The 14,264-nt window shown below is 44.9% G+C and overlaps 1 protein-coding gene across 1 annotated transcript; it reads left to right on the top strand.

The window, feature by feature from the left end:
* Positions 1-212: 212 nt before the first annotated feature.
* On the top strand, positions 213-13,622 carry LOC144723623 (potassium channel subfamily K member 2-like). The gene is given in 6 exon segments (XM_078602500.1): positions 213-430; positions 5,556-5,570; positions 5,572-5,698; positions 7,286-7,446; positions 8,293-8,479; positions 11,591-13,622. Coding segments are annotated over 6 exon segments (1,182 nt in total). The 5' UTR covers positions 213-241; the 3' UTR covers positions 12,094-13,622.
* The last annotated feature ends 642 nt before the right edge of the window (positions 13,623-14,264 follow it).

The raw sequence follows: 14,264 nt of genomic DNA, 5'->3' as shown, positions 1-14,264 counted from the left end.
CTGTCTTCATCGAGACCCGTAGACAATTTGCCGCTGCTTTCGGTCCAACCGCAAGATTGGCATTGCAGAGGAATTAAATTTGTGTTTATGGTTTGAATCAATAATTTTTCCAATCCTGTAAAAAAAAAAACTCATCGAACAAGACCGGAGTGTACGACTTATAGTGCAGGCAGGCACAACGACTGGATCACCGACGCATGCCGATGTGGGCATAGCCAGCAATAAACAAAAGCTGCCAACGATGAAGTGGCAGGCAGTGTTGACCCTGCTGGGCGTTGTGGTGCTATACCTGCTCGGAGGAGCGCTGGTCTTCCGAGCGCTGGAGAGGCCCTACGAAATGCAGCAGCGAAACCATCTGGTCATCACCAAGGAGTCTTTCCTGGATAAGCACAAATGCGTGAAGCCTGAAGACATGCAGAATCTGCTGAAGGTAATTGTGTATGCAGACACGCGCATCCATGCCACCCACACATCCATGCCACCCACACACATACAGTAGAGCGCATTACTTTGATCGTTTGCAATACAGGCAGACCTCGCTTAGCGCTCAAGATGCGTTTCTCCATTGTATATGCAGCACTGTTTATGGTGATGCATTCCCGACAACGGTCTTTCTATCTTACGAGCATTGTAGTGTCGGTAACATCGCTAATATTAATACGGCAGGTAAATATTTCATAAATAAGAAACATTTAGTATAACATCAGTAAGTATAATGTACTGTACAGACGAGTACATTATACTGTACCTGTATTGTGTGTAGTTCAGTCAGACGCGCCAAAGGTGGTGAGATGTTAACTACCTCGCCCGGTATACAGGAAGTCGTGGGTTCCATCCTTAACGCCTGCTGTATATTTGGAGTTTGCATGTTCTCCCCATGGTAGCGTGGATTTTTCGCCGGGTCCTCCGGTTTTTCCCTCCACATTTAGAAACACGCTTTTAGAGTATCTGGCTGCTATCGAACTTCTACATTATGATCAGCCACTTCGTTGAGCTATCATATGGGATAGCCAGGTCGCTTGTAAAAAATTAACCCGTAAAAACAAAGTTTTTCACTATAAATCCTTTATATGCGTGGCATCGGTTTTATTTTATTATTCATTTCTGTTTTTCTTGAGTAAGAGTTTCATTTTTATCACATTGGTATTTTAAATAAAATATGAAAAAAAATGTTTCCTAAAAAGTGGAACATTTTGGAAAAAAATTTAACGAAAATTAATTGTCACGCACAACGAGTCTGTGTGCAAAATGTCAGCTCGATTGGATCACGGGAAGTGGGTTAAAAAACGACCAAAAGATTTGCACGGTCGTAAGCAAGCAAGCGAACTTAATATGAAGGATTTAAAAAAAGAGCTATTTTGCTCAGTCGGCCTTACCTGCTAAAATCAAATTTTTAGTTATTTAGACAATCCAAATATTAACTCGTTTGGAATGCGTCATTGAACTGACAGCACCCCACCATACAACCTTGCCTATGAAGACCGTATTTAAGACGCTGTCTGTTACGAGTAGATTCCTCACGTGAATCCCACTGCTGAATAAAGATCTATCCACATGGCGGGAGTAGTTTGACCATGATTCACCATGCTAGTCAGTGTGGGTCAGTAAAGGCAAGGGTCATAGATGCAGCAGCAAAGAAGTACAACATTTACAGGAACTGATCCATCTTTATACTCAAAATTAGGTCGAAGTCAAAGCTCATTTCTTGGGGAGATCGCACTTTTTTCCAGTGCAGCTCCCCAAGCTTTGGACAACGCTTTGCCTTGGTTAGATAGAGTTAAGTCTGTCTTAAAAAGTCATCTCTTTAAATTAGCCTTTACCTCTTAGTTCTGTCCGTTTACCCTCGTTCTGTTTGTTTCCTGCTTTCCATACACGGTGGCGCATTAGGATCTACGGATGAAATGCACCACTTTAAAAATGTCAATTATTATGACAATACTACAAATGATTTTGCTGCAATGTCCACTGGTATCTCTACAGACCTCATTATTTGTCCAAAACGTCGCCTATCAAATACTTTTCCATTTAACACCGAAGTCTTACTGACAAGTGTTTAATTTTTGTATTATATATGGTTGCTGTAACAGCTAAACAACTATATAATATACTAGCAGGAAGTACCCGGCTTTGCCCAGGTCTTAAAAATATTTCAAAACTACTCTTAAAAATGTAACAGCAGTGCGTACTGTCTTTGGTGGTACCTGCTATGATTACAGCAGTGTATAATGTGGTGGTACCTGCTATGATTACAGCAGTGTAAATGTGGTGGTACCTGCTATGATTACAGCAGTGCATACTGTGGTGGTACCTGCTTTCACTGCAGCAATGCATACTGTGTTGGTAGCGCGCTATGATTACAGCAGTGCATACCGACTGTGGTGGTACCTGATATGATTACAGCAGTGCATACTGACTGCGGTGGTACCTGCTATGATTACAGCAGTGCATTCCGACTGTGATGGTACCTGCTATCACTACAGTAGTACATGCTAACTCTAAAGCAATATTTATTGACTCTATAGCACAAAGTACTCACCTGACAGAGTGGCGTGGTGAGGCCTAGTCCTGTGCAAAGCCTCAGGCCACGCCTAGATTGTCCAGCCGGCCGAGAAGGCACCTTGGCAGTCTGGGGCTGGCCTGCTACCCCTGCACCCCCCCACCCCCAGGCACGATGTCCCCAGCCGCTCTGCGGTAATATCTACGGCCTATAGTGGTAGCATCTATCGACTGTATAGTAGTAATACTTGCATGCATCGTGGTGGGGGACATGAGACAGTGAAGAATTTACCTGAGCGTTTAGTGTATTTTTATAGGATTTTTAACGCGACCCTCACTCCCACCGAACGCGTCACTTGGCATGGGCCATCCTCCCCACCAAAGGCGCGTGAGTTGGTATGGTCGTGAACGCGTCATAAATAAAGAAATAAAAGCGAAGCGCACAAAAATCGCAGTAAATCGCTAATTAAACTAATTTAAAGTTGACGGATGTGAAAGGGGAATAGCGCTTGCTGATCGTGGGGCTTACGGCGTGGTGCCTGGCTATTTTTTTTTCTACGTTTACCCCTCTGTTTGAAAGCCAAGCGCGCGACCACACACAACCCCACAATTTTTGACTTTTATATATATAAGAATAAGATAAGATATAAGATAAAATAAGGAAAAGAAGAAGATACTGTAATATGAATCTCTAGGTAAAATACAAACATACACAAGAAACATTTTACGTAAAATTATCGTTCGGCAGAGTTTAAACTACACTCATTGGAGGCCTGCGTACAAGATGAAAAATGTCCCATTTTCATCCGCTGATGAATACACATTGTGATTACCTACCAGACATATAACGTTATATACATTTTTGCAAGTGTTCTTTACATAATTTTATTTAGTATAGCTCTACTTGTTTTCATAACCCAGCTACAATGGGCTCACCTTGTTATCAACAAAAGTACCGTCCAAGGGAATATTGCAATTACTTTCATAGGTATAAAAGCAAGACAGAATTAATGTTACAACTGAATTCCCCATGCACTTATGTAATTATTTGTTTGAATATACAAATTAATTCCAGCAATGTATGGATATATAAATATATTCATTTCTGAATTTCATAATCAATTAATAGGTCACGTGAAACTTCACGTAGCTTGCACACAGAAACGGGTACAAACCGAGGCTTTTGCCTGTTTCAACTTTAAAGACCCACGCGAGCAACACTTTCCGAAGTCAGAGCAGGCAGCTGCCTATGGGACCATGGAATCCAAATATTGAGTTGCAAAAGGAAATATTGTCATGGGTAATAGTTCAATTGTATCGAGGGACTGTGTGTTGTTGTCTTGCTGTGGTCTGGGACTATTGTTGTTGTTTTACTGCATTGGCCAAGTTTGCATTTGTTGAAAAATTGGGGAGGAATTCATATAGTTTTATCATAATAAATCAATTGTATGAAATGCATTCCATCCGAGGATCCCAATTCGCAATGCATGAAAAGCAGGAAACATAAACAGAACCAGGGTAACCAATCAAACTAAAGAGGGAAGGCCACTTTAAAGAGATGAGTTTTTAAAGAAGACTTAAATATATCTACCTACTCTGATTACCTGATTTCAAGTGGCAAGGCGTTCCATCGCTTGGGTGCCACGCTAACAAAAGCCTGATCGCCAAAAGAGTGCAACATAGACCTGGGAGTGCTGATTTGTACTTACATACTTTATTTACGTGAATTTATTTATTGTGATTTGCTTACCTTTCCTATGCGTTGCACTCCTATCGTTTTTTTTGTATTGTTGTAACTGTCTGACCTGCCCTAACTGGACATCTGTGAAAAAGCGCTTCGTAACTCATGGGATTCCTCCGGTGGTCTAAATACAGATTCTGATTCTGCACCATAAGCTGCGTCGTATATTAATTTCACTCCGAGTAGCTGCGGACATACCTGCAGATCTAGTGTTGGACTGCATCATTCTCCCACTCGCGCACCAATCACTCAATGATTAAGTTTTTCACTATAAATCCTTTATATGCGTGGCGAATAGAGTCCTCTCGTCATCTGGCTTGAGATGGCTGCCACCTATGGGTCAGATGATTGCCTGCTACCATTAAGCAATTGGTAATTAAATATAATTTTTTTTTTCCTAAAAAGTGTAAAATTTTGGAAAAAAAAATTCACGAAAATAAATTGTCATGCACAACGAGTCTGTGTGCAAAATGTCAGCTGGATTGGATCACGGGAAGTTGGTTAAAAAATCGACCGAAAGATTTGCACGGTCGTAAGCACGCAAGCAAGCAAGCAAGTGAACTTAATATAAAGGATTTAAAAATGCATGAATGCTCATGTATTTCAATATGCAGCATTGGGCCAAGTAATCCTGTATGGGAGCACTCATATTACACTTTTTACAGTATAAAGGTGGCAAGTTAAAACACTGATCAGGGGTCATTTGATTCAGCCATTCATCTGTCTGGGGTCGGTAAAATGTGTAATGTATCACATTGTGGGGATGTAAAAAGTGATTCCATGGTGTCTGCCACAGGAATGTGGAATTTCCACCACTGGCTTAGGGCCGCCAATCAAAATAAGCACCACACGACACTTGTTTGAAAACGCGGACATAATATACAAGGCTACTAATTTCAATGCCGTGCCTTCCATGGTTACAATCTACCACAGCTGTACATGTATCACTCTTTGTCCATGCACTGCTGGATGAGGGCTTCTCCATGCTGTGCGGGTCATGGGGGTTATTTGACCACATACACCGCACTGGTCAGGGCGTGTGTTGGTGAAGGTGGGAAGCATGGAGAGCACAGAAGAACAGTACCACGATAGAGTTTGCTCCATTCCCCTCTGCTGCCCACAGTGTAGTTACACAGCAGCCACCAACGTCTGTTCTATGCGTGGTGGTACCCCATCCAAACATTATCCAGGCTCAACACTGCTTAGCTTCAAAGATATAACGGGATCGGGCACATTCCACGTCGAGATACATATTTACGCATTTGAGCGCCGTCAATTCAACATGTACCACTCTGCTGCTATTGCTGATCTTGATAAGTGTCTTAACCTGTGCGCAGACGGTGGTGGAGGTGATGGGAGCTGGCGTTAATCCAATCTCCAACAACACCAACAACACCGGAGTCAGCATATGGGACATTGGAGATGCAATCTTCTTTGCTGGCACCGTCCTCACCACCATCGGTGGGAATCTTGTGGTCATTCAAAAGGGGATTATTTATATGATTAGTCAAGTCCAGTCAAAGAGTCCGCCTGCTCAAATACTCAACGAGGTTATTGTTTTCATTTGCAAGCCCTGAGCCAATGGTGGAGATTTATCGTTCTCATGATCGGTGCTTAGTGTCTCGATAGCACGACCGCTGTTTGGCTTCGCTCCACAACGCGGTACTCATTTATCGACTGCTAATGGTAATTTGAGCTCGCATTTAACTTGCATTTTTTTCGTGGTAAAGGACACGTGGTGACATTTTAATACATGTGGAGTATTCATTTTTGCCTTGAATAAATACCATTTGTGGTTGTATGCAGTGTTGGGCCATTGCTTTAGCTTCACGTGTAGAAAAGACGTAGAGAATATACCTTGCGCCTGCTGCGAGAATACGAAACATTGCAAGCCACTATGAACGTACATGGTATACTCACACAGACAAGTTTTCTTGGGGAGTGGTGGTGCAGTGGTTAGTGGCACTGTGCTACCAACTCCAACTTATTAGGAATCGATGTAATGACCCATAGCTCATATAGAGCCAGGCTAAGGCACCATTCTAATTCTCATGGTTCAGTGTTAATGCCCAAGGCTCACGGGGGAGAGAGTCCTAAGAGACCAGACATGATGTCTTCGGTATACATGTTACAGGCTCTTGCATGACCTTAAAGAGACATTAGTATCTGATTACATAAAGGAATCAATGTTTTGTGAGCAAATATACGTTAGGGGCCGTCCATAAATGACGTCACGCACCTAGGGGGGTTAGACATTTGTGACGATGTGTGACGAAGGGGGGGTTTGAGAAATGTGACGTCACATCAAAATTCGCAACTTTAAATTAATGTAGACAACACGTTCTACTTAATTAAATAGACTTTTTAATACATGTTTTCTCCTACATCAGAGTGCAGCGCCACATTAAATACGCACTACAATGACAATAGTTTAAAGCGATTCGAAGCATGTTTTATTTTGGGGGGGGGGGGGCAGAGCTTTGTGACGTCATATTTGAGGGGGGGGGGGTCTGAATTTTTGTGACGCCGTGTGACGAGTGGGGGGGGTCAAAAATCGTCCAAAATCGCGTGACGTCATTTATGGACGGCCCCTTACCACTTGTACTGGTCTTCCAGGCGTGACCATTGCAACAGTATCGAGTGTTTCAGGGCTGTAAACCGGGGGTGGGCAAAACAATATATACATAACTACATTTTGCCGTCTAAGGTGGAACTCAGCTTGCCACCTGTCCTGTGTTTTCCAAGAATCATTCTGCTGTTGAGGTAAATGTCCTGTAACTGTCCTGGGAAATCCGTAAGTCTTCCCAGGACATTAGCAGTCCTATATGTTGTGTAAATTGCGTGTCAGTACACCGCTCAAGACAAGGCATTTCACGTAGCTCTGCCCTCTTTCAATATTCTTCTTACTGTGATACGTTCCGTTTTATTTTTGTGTGCACCTCAAGAGAGATGGCAAAACTCGGTGGTACCAACAAGTTCATATCAATGGAGCATCTGGTGACCGTTAGCAGCGTGACCCCGTCGCTTTGCGCTGTGCTCCACGTGCAGGCTACGGCAGTCCGTCCCCCAGCACGGAGGGCGGCCGGACCTTCTGCACGGTATACGCCCTGTTCGGCATCCCCCTCTTCGGCTTCCTGCTCGCCGGGGTGGGTGACCAGCTCGGCTCGCTCATCGGACGGGGTATCGGGCACGTGGAGCGCCTCTTCATGGTACCCGTCGTCGTTGTTCGAACGAAAACACTCGACGCGTTCATCACTGCACTACACCGGTGGCCTTTTAAAGGGAGAAATATGTAATAGGTTACGTTTTGGGCAATGGTCCTTCTTCATAGATAATTAATTCATGTGCTTTTGGGGAAGGCCCATTGCCCAAAATGTTGTCGAATTGACTATATATTTTTTTCCCTTTTCACCATTTCCTGTTGCGATGTTAGTTTTTCTTCCAATGACGTACATGTACATCATCAGCAAAACGACACCAGAATAAAAACGAAAATAAAATAATGTTATCGGTACCGAGGCTCCTACAAGGCCATGTGGGAGGGCGTGTGGCACAGTTTGGCCCCAGCTATCGTAGAGTGCGATCGTGTCGCTATGGTTCTTTGGGGTGAGTACAATGTCTTTAAAAACAACCGCGCTACGCCTCTCTGAATAACATTCACGCAGAGCCGTTTGCGCGCTCCGAGATTCATAGGTGAACGGGACCCACCCTCCAACTTGCAGACGTCTCGGAATGGGGAAAGGGTAAATAATAATAATTATTATTTACATTCATGACGGCGCAATTAATTGGATGCACTTCTACGGCCGTCTGGAACGCTCTTCCTTCAGATATTAGGAAGCCACTGGAGCTATGCATTTTAAAATCTAGATTGAATTTTTTTTCTTTACAACTGCTTTTCGTATTTAGTTTGTTCTTCCCCTGCACCTCCGACTAGCACGGTTGGCTACGTACTATCTGAAAGAAGTTCAACATAAATACACAGGGGTTATTTGACTGTACACCACACTGGTGAGGGCGTGTTGGTGCATTGAGTCTCCGCGTTTGCGTGCCAGCGCTGGAACGTGAGCGCGGACCGGATCCGTGTCATCTCGGCGCTGCTCTTCATCCTTGTGGGGCTGCTGCTCTTTGGAGGGGTTCCCATCGCCGTGTTCATGCACATCGAGGAATGGAGCACACTGGAGGCCGTCTACTTTGTGGTCGTCACGCTCACCACCATCGGTTTCGGAGACTTTGTGGCTGGTCAGTCCCACGCGCAACGTGACGTGCTGCAGTTTGCTGCAATAAATCATTAATACGTTCATTTAGCGAAATTTTGTATTGTAATTACATAATAGAGAGGGTTTTTTGGGGTTAGATCGCGTAAATACCACCTGACACAGCGAATTATTAAGGTTTGTCATGTAAACAAAAGGTACCAATTAGTAAACTTCTTCAGCACAACGGTGTGTTGGAGAGTAAACCCACAACATTTACAATTCGAGTACGACGTTTCACTGGTGATTACAACCAGCTTCATCAGGCGATCAGCCAGAATTGTGAAGAAGTCCTCCTGTTTTGGTCTTCAATAGTACAATGGTGATGTCATCACTGTGAGCCTAATAAAAAAAACCCTTTATTATCGATAATATTGGTCGCGAAAGCCTACGTGTTAAATTGTAATTACAGTTCATTTAATTTTTTGAAATATATTTCCTGACAATATTTATTAAATCACATCATTAACGTTATACATAAATAGCTCTTACCCATTACATGTACATTAAAAACTAAACACATTCCTCATTAACACTACCTGCCACATAAATGTGCTTTTAAAAAGGGCCATTGCCTGAAAAGTCATCGAGTATCCACAGAGTGATTGACAAATATGTTGAGTTTTTTGTGTGAATGCTGCTTGTACGCCACTGGCAATGCAGCATAAGCAAATGGCCCATTCAATTAGAACCTTGATAAACTTTCCAGAGTACTATAATTATTCCATGACGGATGGCCAGAAATGTGGACACTGACAAGAACAATACAATCAAAGCTGAAGCACGGTGAGGTGTATGGAATTACACTGCGAAAGAGGAAGAAAACCCACAGAACAGACCACAAACACGAATCATATATCACATTGACTGTTAAGAAAAGTAATTGGACACCAGCAGGACACATCACAAGGGGGGAAGATTGTCAATGCTCCAGATCAATGATGGAGTGGCATATGTTCCCTTTTTGCGATGAATATTGTGATGAAAATAACTCTCAACTGAGATGCTAGTAATCTAATTTGATGTACCGGATGGCAGTGGACAAACTGTTAAAAGCAAAACCTCCTGAGTGGGTCGTGTGGCTCAGAGATCAGAGCACAGAGCTGGCACCACTGATATCCTAGGTTCGTATCCACAGAGCCACCAGCGGTTAAACTGGCACCTCAAGCTTTGATGTGGTTTCTCTGTTCACTAAGGTTTCAGTGCCTGACACCTTAGCAATAATTGAAGACTTAGTCCAACATGGACTGAACCCTGATGTTCCTGCTCTGGTTAGGCACTGCCTTACCAACACGTACTTCACCTGGAATGGTACTTTATACAAACAAAATGAGGGTACCCCCATGGGTTCCCCCTTGTCACCAGTGATAGCGAACGTTTTCATGGATAAATTTGCAACAGACGCCATCCAGACATCCATCCTACGTCCTTTCCTGTGGAAGAGATATGTGGATGACACTTTTGTCATTTGGCCACATGGCCTGCCATCATTGAACCAATTTCTCGACCACATTAACTCCATACACCCATCCATCAAATTCACCATGGAAGTGGAGAAGGATGGTAAGCTACCATTCCTGGATGTTTTGTTTGAGAAGAAACCTGATGGCTCTTTGGGACACTGTCTACAGGAAAGCCACCCACACAGATTCCTATCTGAAACCTGATTCCCACCACCATCCGGCACAGAAGAATTCCCTCATCAAAACACTACACCATAGGGCCCACTGCATTTCTGTGAATTGGAACACGTACACCAGGCCCTTAAGATTAATGGATATTCGGACCGTATTATCCGCAAAGCTGTTTCTCCAACCATGAAGACTCCGATCAAAACCATCACGTAACCATACATAGCAGGCATTACCAAAAATATTTCCAAAATCTTAAACAAACACAAGATCCAGGTCCGATTCAGTACAGTACACAAAATCCGTGATCTAATCCCATCCGTAAAGGATGTCATTCCTGACATGCAATACCCTGGAGTCTACAAACTGATTTGCATGTGTGGTGATTGTTACATTGGGGAAACGAAATGACATGTATCGGACCGTATTCGCGAGCACAAGGCAGATTTGAAACACGGCAGAACTAACTCTTCCGCCGTGGCTGATCACTGCTACAACGCTGTGGGCTCTCATGATATTGTCTTTTCCGAGACCAAGGTACTCTGCAAACCGTCAGGCTACTATCAAAGGTTTGTTCATGAGGCCATCCAGATATAAAGACACAGATATAACTTCAACCGAGAAGATGGATTCAAATTGAGCAATCACTGGAAGGATGTTATTAACCAGGTAAAATCTTAATTGCTTTATAGTTTGCTTTCATACCCGCATCTCCAGTTTCTTCAGCCTTCTACCCCCCCTCCCCCCCAGGCCTGCTCATTGCCCAGCTCCGGCATGGTGTCGCACCAGCAGTGTTAACTGCACAGTTGGCAGAGCTCCCCCCACCCACTCCACCTCCCCACCCTCTCCATCTCTCCTCCCTGGCTCCTCCCCCCTTCTTACCTTATATAATCTCTTGTCACAAGCAGCTCTTTTGCCCACTACAGCAATTTGTTTCTTGCTGTGGGTGTCCCACTTGATGACAGAAGCTTGTGTTGCTTCCGAAACATCGTGATTTGATTTATTTTTATTTTGTTTTATTTTTAATTTATTTTATTTTATACCTACGTGACTTTACCGAAAGAACTAAAGAGTATAGAGTATGAGCTAATAGTCTCAGCCTGGTCACCAATATCAGGACAAAAAACACGTAACATCGATTTTTGTTCTATCCATTCATTTTGATACATTGCATATCTGAAAATAAAAAATATTGGCTTGACAGTCACGCTACAAACATTAATCCCTGGCAGGGCAGGTGGGAAAGTGCTGCCTCTGACTGACCAGAGGTCACTTGAATACATCTCAGAGGTAGCTCTGTGGTATCCACTTCTGTGGGCTGTTTTCTAACAGGGACCATTGCACTGCTCTGCAGAGATCCACATGCATAGGTAATCTCACGATGACACCGGTATCATAACCAGAGTAAAAAGTTGTAAAAAAAAAAGTATTATTTTAAATAAATCATCCTGTCTCTTCACCTCTAGGCAGCAAACCGGATCGCATCTACTTCGACGGGTACAAGCCACTCGTGTGGCTGTGGGTGCTGGTGGGCATGGCGTACTTTGCGGCTCTGCTCTGCATGATCGGGGACTGGCTGCGTGCCCTGTCAGAGCGCACCCGCAGCAGCATGGGTGGCATCACCTCCCAGGCCGTGCAGTGGTCTGGCCTCAAGGAGCACGTCTCCGCCACCGACCTGCTGCCCCCCAAGCTGCACAAGGTCGCCGATGCCCTGCTGCCCTTCGACCTGCTCGAGAAGGGGGGCCCAACGGACATCGACGGGCCGCAGGAGGCTGGCGATGGCGGTGAAGCCGGCTCGGATTCCCCCGAAGCCACAGGGCCCAGGATGCTGGGCAAGGCGCTGGGTCGCAAGTGCAAGGGCAAAGAGGTCAAGCGACCCTGGGTTGGCACCGGGGTTGAGGAGACGTTGGTTCAGAAGGGATCCAAGCCAGCTGTTAAGTCCATAGAGCTGGGGACATTAATCGACTAACTGCAGATTTTAATCCACTAGTTTTGTGGACTATTACTTGGGCCCCTTTTGAAATGGTAGCCACCCATCAGCCTGACCAAAGCTAAGGACAATCAATGCTCAATTAAAGGTATTATATGTGTCTTTCTATTTATCAAACACCCCCACGACACAAGTTATGTAAACTTTCCTAAATACGCAGTTGATGATACAGATGACGTCACCAAAGACCACCCATTACCTCTTGTCTAGCGGCACACATAGCCACACAGTTTAGAACTTTTCCCCCCAGCTATTTTAGAGTTCTCTGATTCGTTAAGTGATCAAAATAATAATTGGTTATCGATTACAGCACCTCATAAATAAAATTTCCCCAGATATAGCCCTTTGCCATTCCACAGTGAAGTTAAGATTTGTGGTCGCTCAAATTTCAGCGATGATATGAACCCAGAACTGTTGTATTTAAAAGTATCAATTCATACTTAGGTACCAGGTATTTTTTTAATGTGTTATCATTCTGGTTTAACAGCAGGGTTTTCACCAACAAGTCGAAGGTCGACAGTCAAACATTGTCAGCATGTATGCAAGATGGGGAGGCCTACATCTAACAGTGAATTCACCCAAGCCTATACATTATTATTTTGCAATAAACTTGACTATACAGAAAAAACTGGAGCAAATGTGAATGGCCCAACTGCATGGAGTTTTTACACTGAAATGGTATAGACTTTGATTGGAAATACTGTATGCTGTATAAGAATTGTTTTGCAGTCAATTGTAGGTTTAATTGGAAAATATGTATATGTTAAAGGACATTTTGAAATAACTGCATGATGGAGAGTAATGGCCTGTATACGAAATGATAAGATTGAATAATAAGTGGTTGTATTGAGCATATTATATTGGCCTTATATGATATATTGGCCATGATTGTGCCTACCCTGTGAAGTACCGGTGAAGACGATGGACACCCAGGTTGAGGCACACGTATCTTTATTACAAGTTGTCGGTACAGGACAGCACTAGAGGGGGTAGCGGCCCCCTCACCCGGATAACTGGGGATACACCCTAGCTAATCCTGACCTAACCCCAAGTCCTCCACTAACGGGCTAGGGGAGGCTAACTGGCCCGACACTGGTGAGTCGGGCTACGGTCTCCGGAGTCCCAGGGTACTGACCCTGGTTCACGGAACCACGCCTCTGGCTCGATCCTCCGCAGCCCTTACAAGGGCGGCGTCGAGGGGAGTCCAGGGCTTCTAACTAGCAGATCTTCCTTCTTCCTCCTTCGTTCCCAGACTCAGCCCCGAGCTCTCTCTGTCCTCCCCCTTTATACCCCCCGTCAGGATCACAACCCCCCAGGCTGCCTGATGCGGACGTCGTTGCGGGCACCCCCCCCCCGTGTACTCCCGTAACTCCGCCCACTGTATTTGTTACCCGTTGGATCGTATGCACCCACAGCCCTCCCGTAACAGCCCTACATCACCCCCCCCATTACAGCTCGCAGCCGTCCCGGCTGCAACAATTCCAAATAAAGGAACATTTACCCCTCGACCCCGTGTGTGCCTCATTTTTTTTCAACAAAATGCAAATTGAAGAACAACAACAAGAACAACAACCATACCCCCGAAGGGAATGTCCGACGCACCCCCCCCCCCCCCGCATAAATACGAAATCCGTAAAAGCACGTATATACAACTAGCCAGGAACTCCCCCCAGCACACACAGCACACCCACGACACACAACGCACCCACACACACACACCGCGCCCACACAACACAACACACATAGTGTGCAAGGAGCACACCACCGACGCAGCATACAGTAACCATGACACGTGAAGGAAAATAAATTAAAAAAAAAAAAATTTCTTTTTCTTCCTTCTGTATATTATAAGAGTCTGCGCATTTTAGCGCGCGTCCTTGCCGCAGGCCCGTCACACGGGGCAACCCCGGACGGCGGACCATCCGGTGGCGGCTGTCCCATTCGAGGTGAGGTCGCGATTGAAGTCGCGCGACTGTCGGCATCACCCGTGTGGGTTCTAGGGCGTGAGCCCGTCATTCCCGGTGCACCTGTGGGTGGGACAGCCGGCAACACATCAGGCGAGAGCAGCGACGGACCCTCCGAGTCGGTCGACCCCCCACATGCTTGGCCCCGCGCGTGTGGAGTGGGCCCTCGCACCGCAACAAACGGTT

This window comes from Lampetra planeri, chromosome 18, assembly GCF_965212315.1.
Source record: "Lampetra planeri chromosome 18, kcLamPlan1.2.h2, whole genome shotgun sequence".
NCBI classification, from domain to species: Eukaryota; Metazoa; Chordata; class Hyperoartia; order Petromyzontiformes; family Petromyzontidae; genus Lampetra; species Lampetra planeri.
Note: the sequence above shows the minus strand (reverse complement) of the source record. Positions and strands in the feature narration are given on the sequence as shown.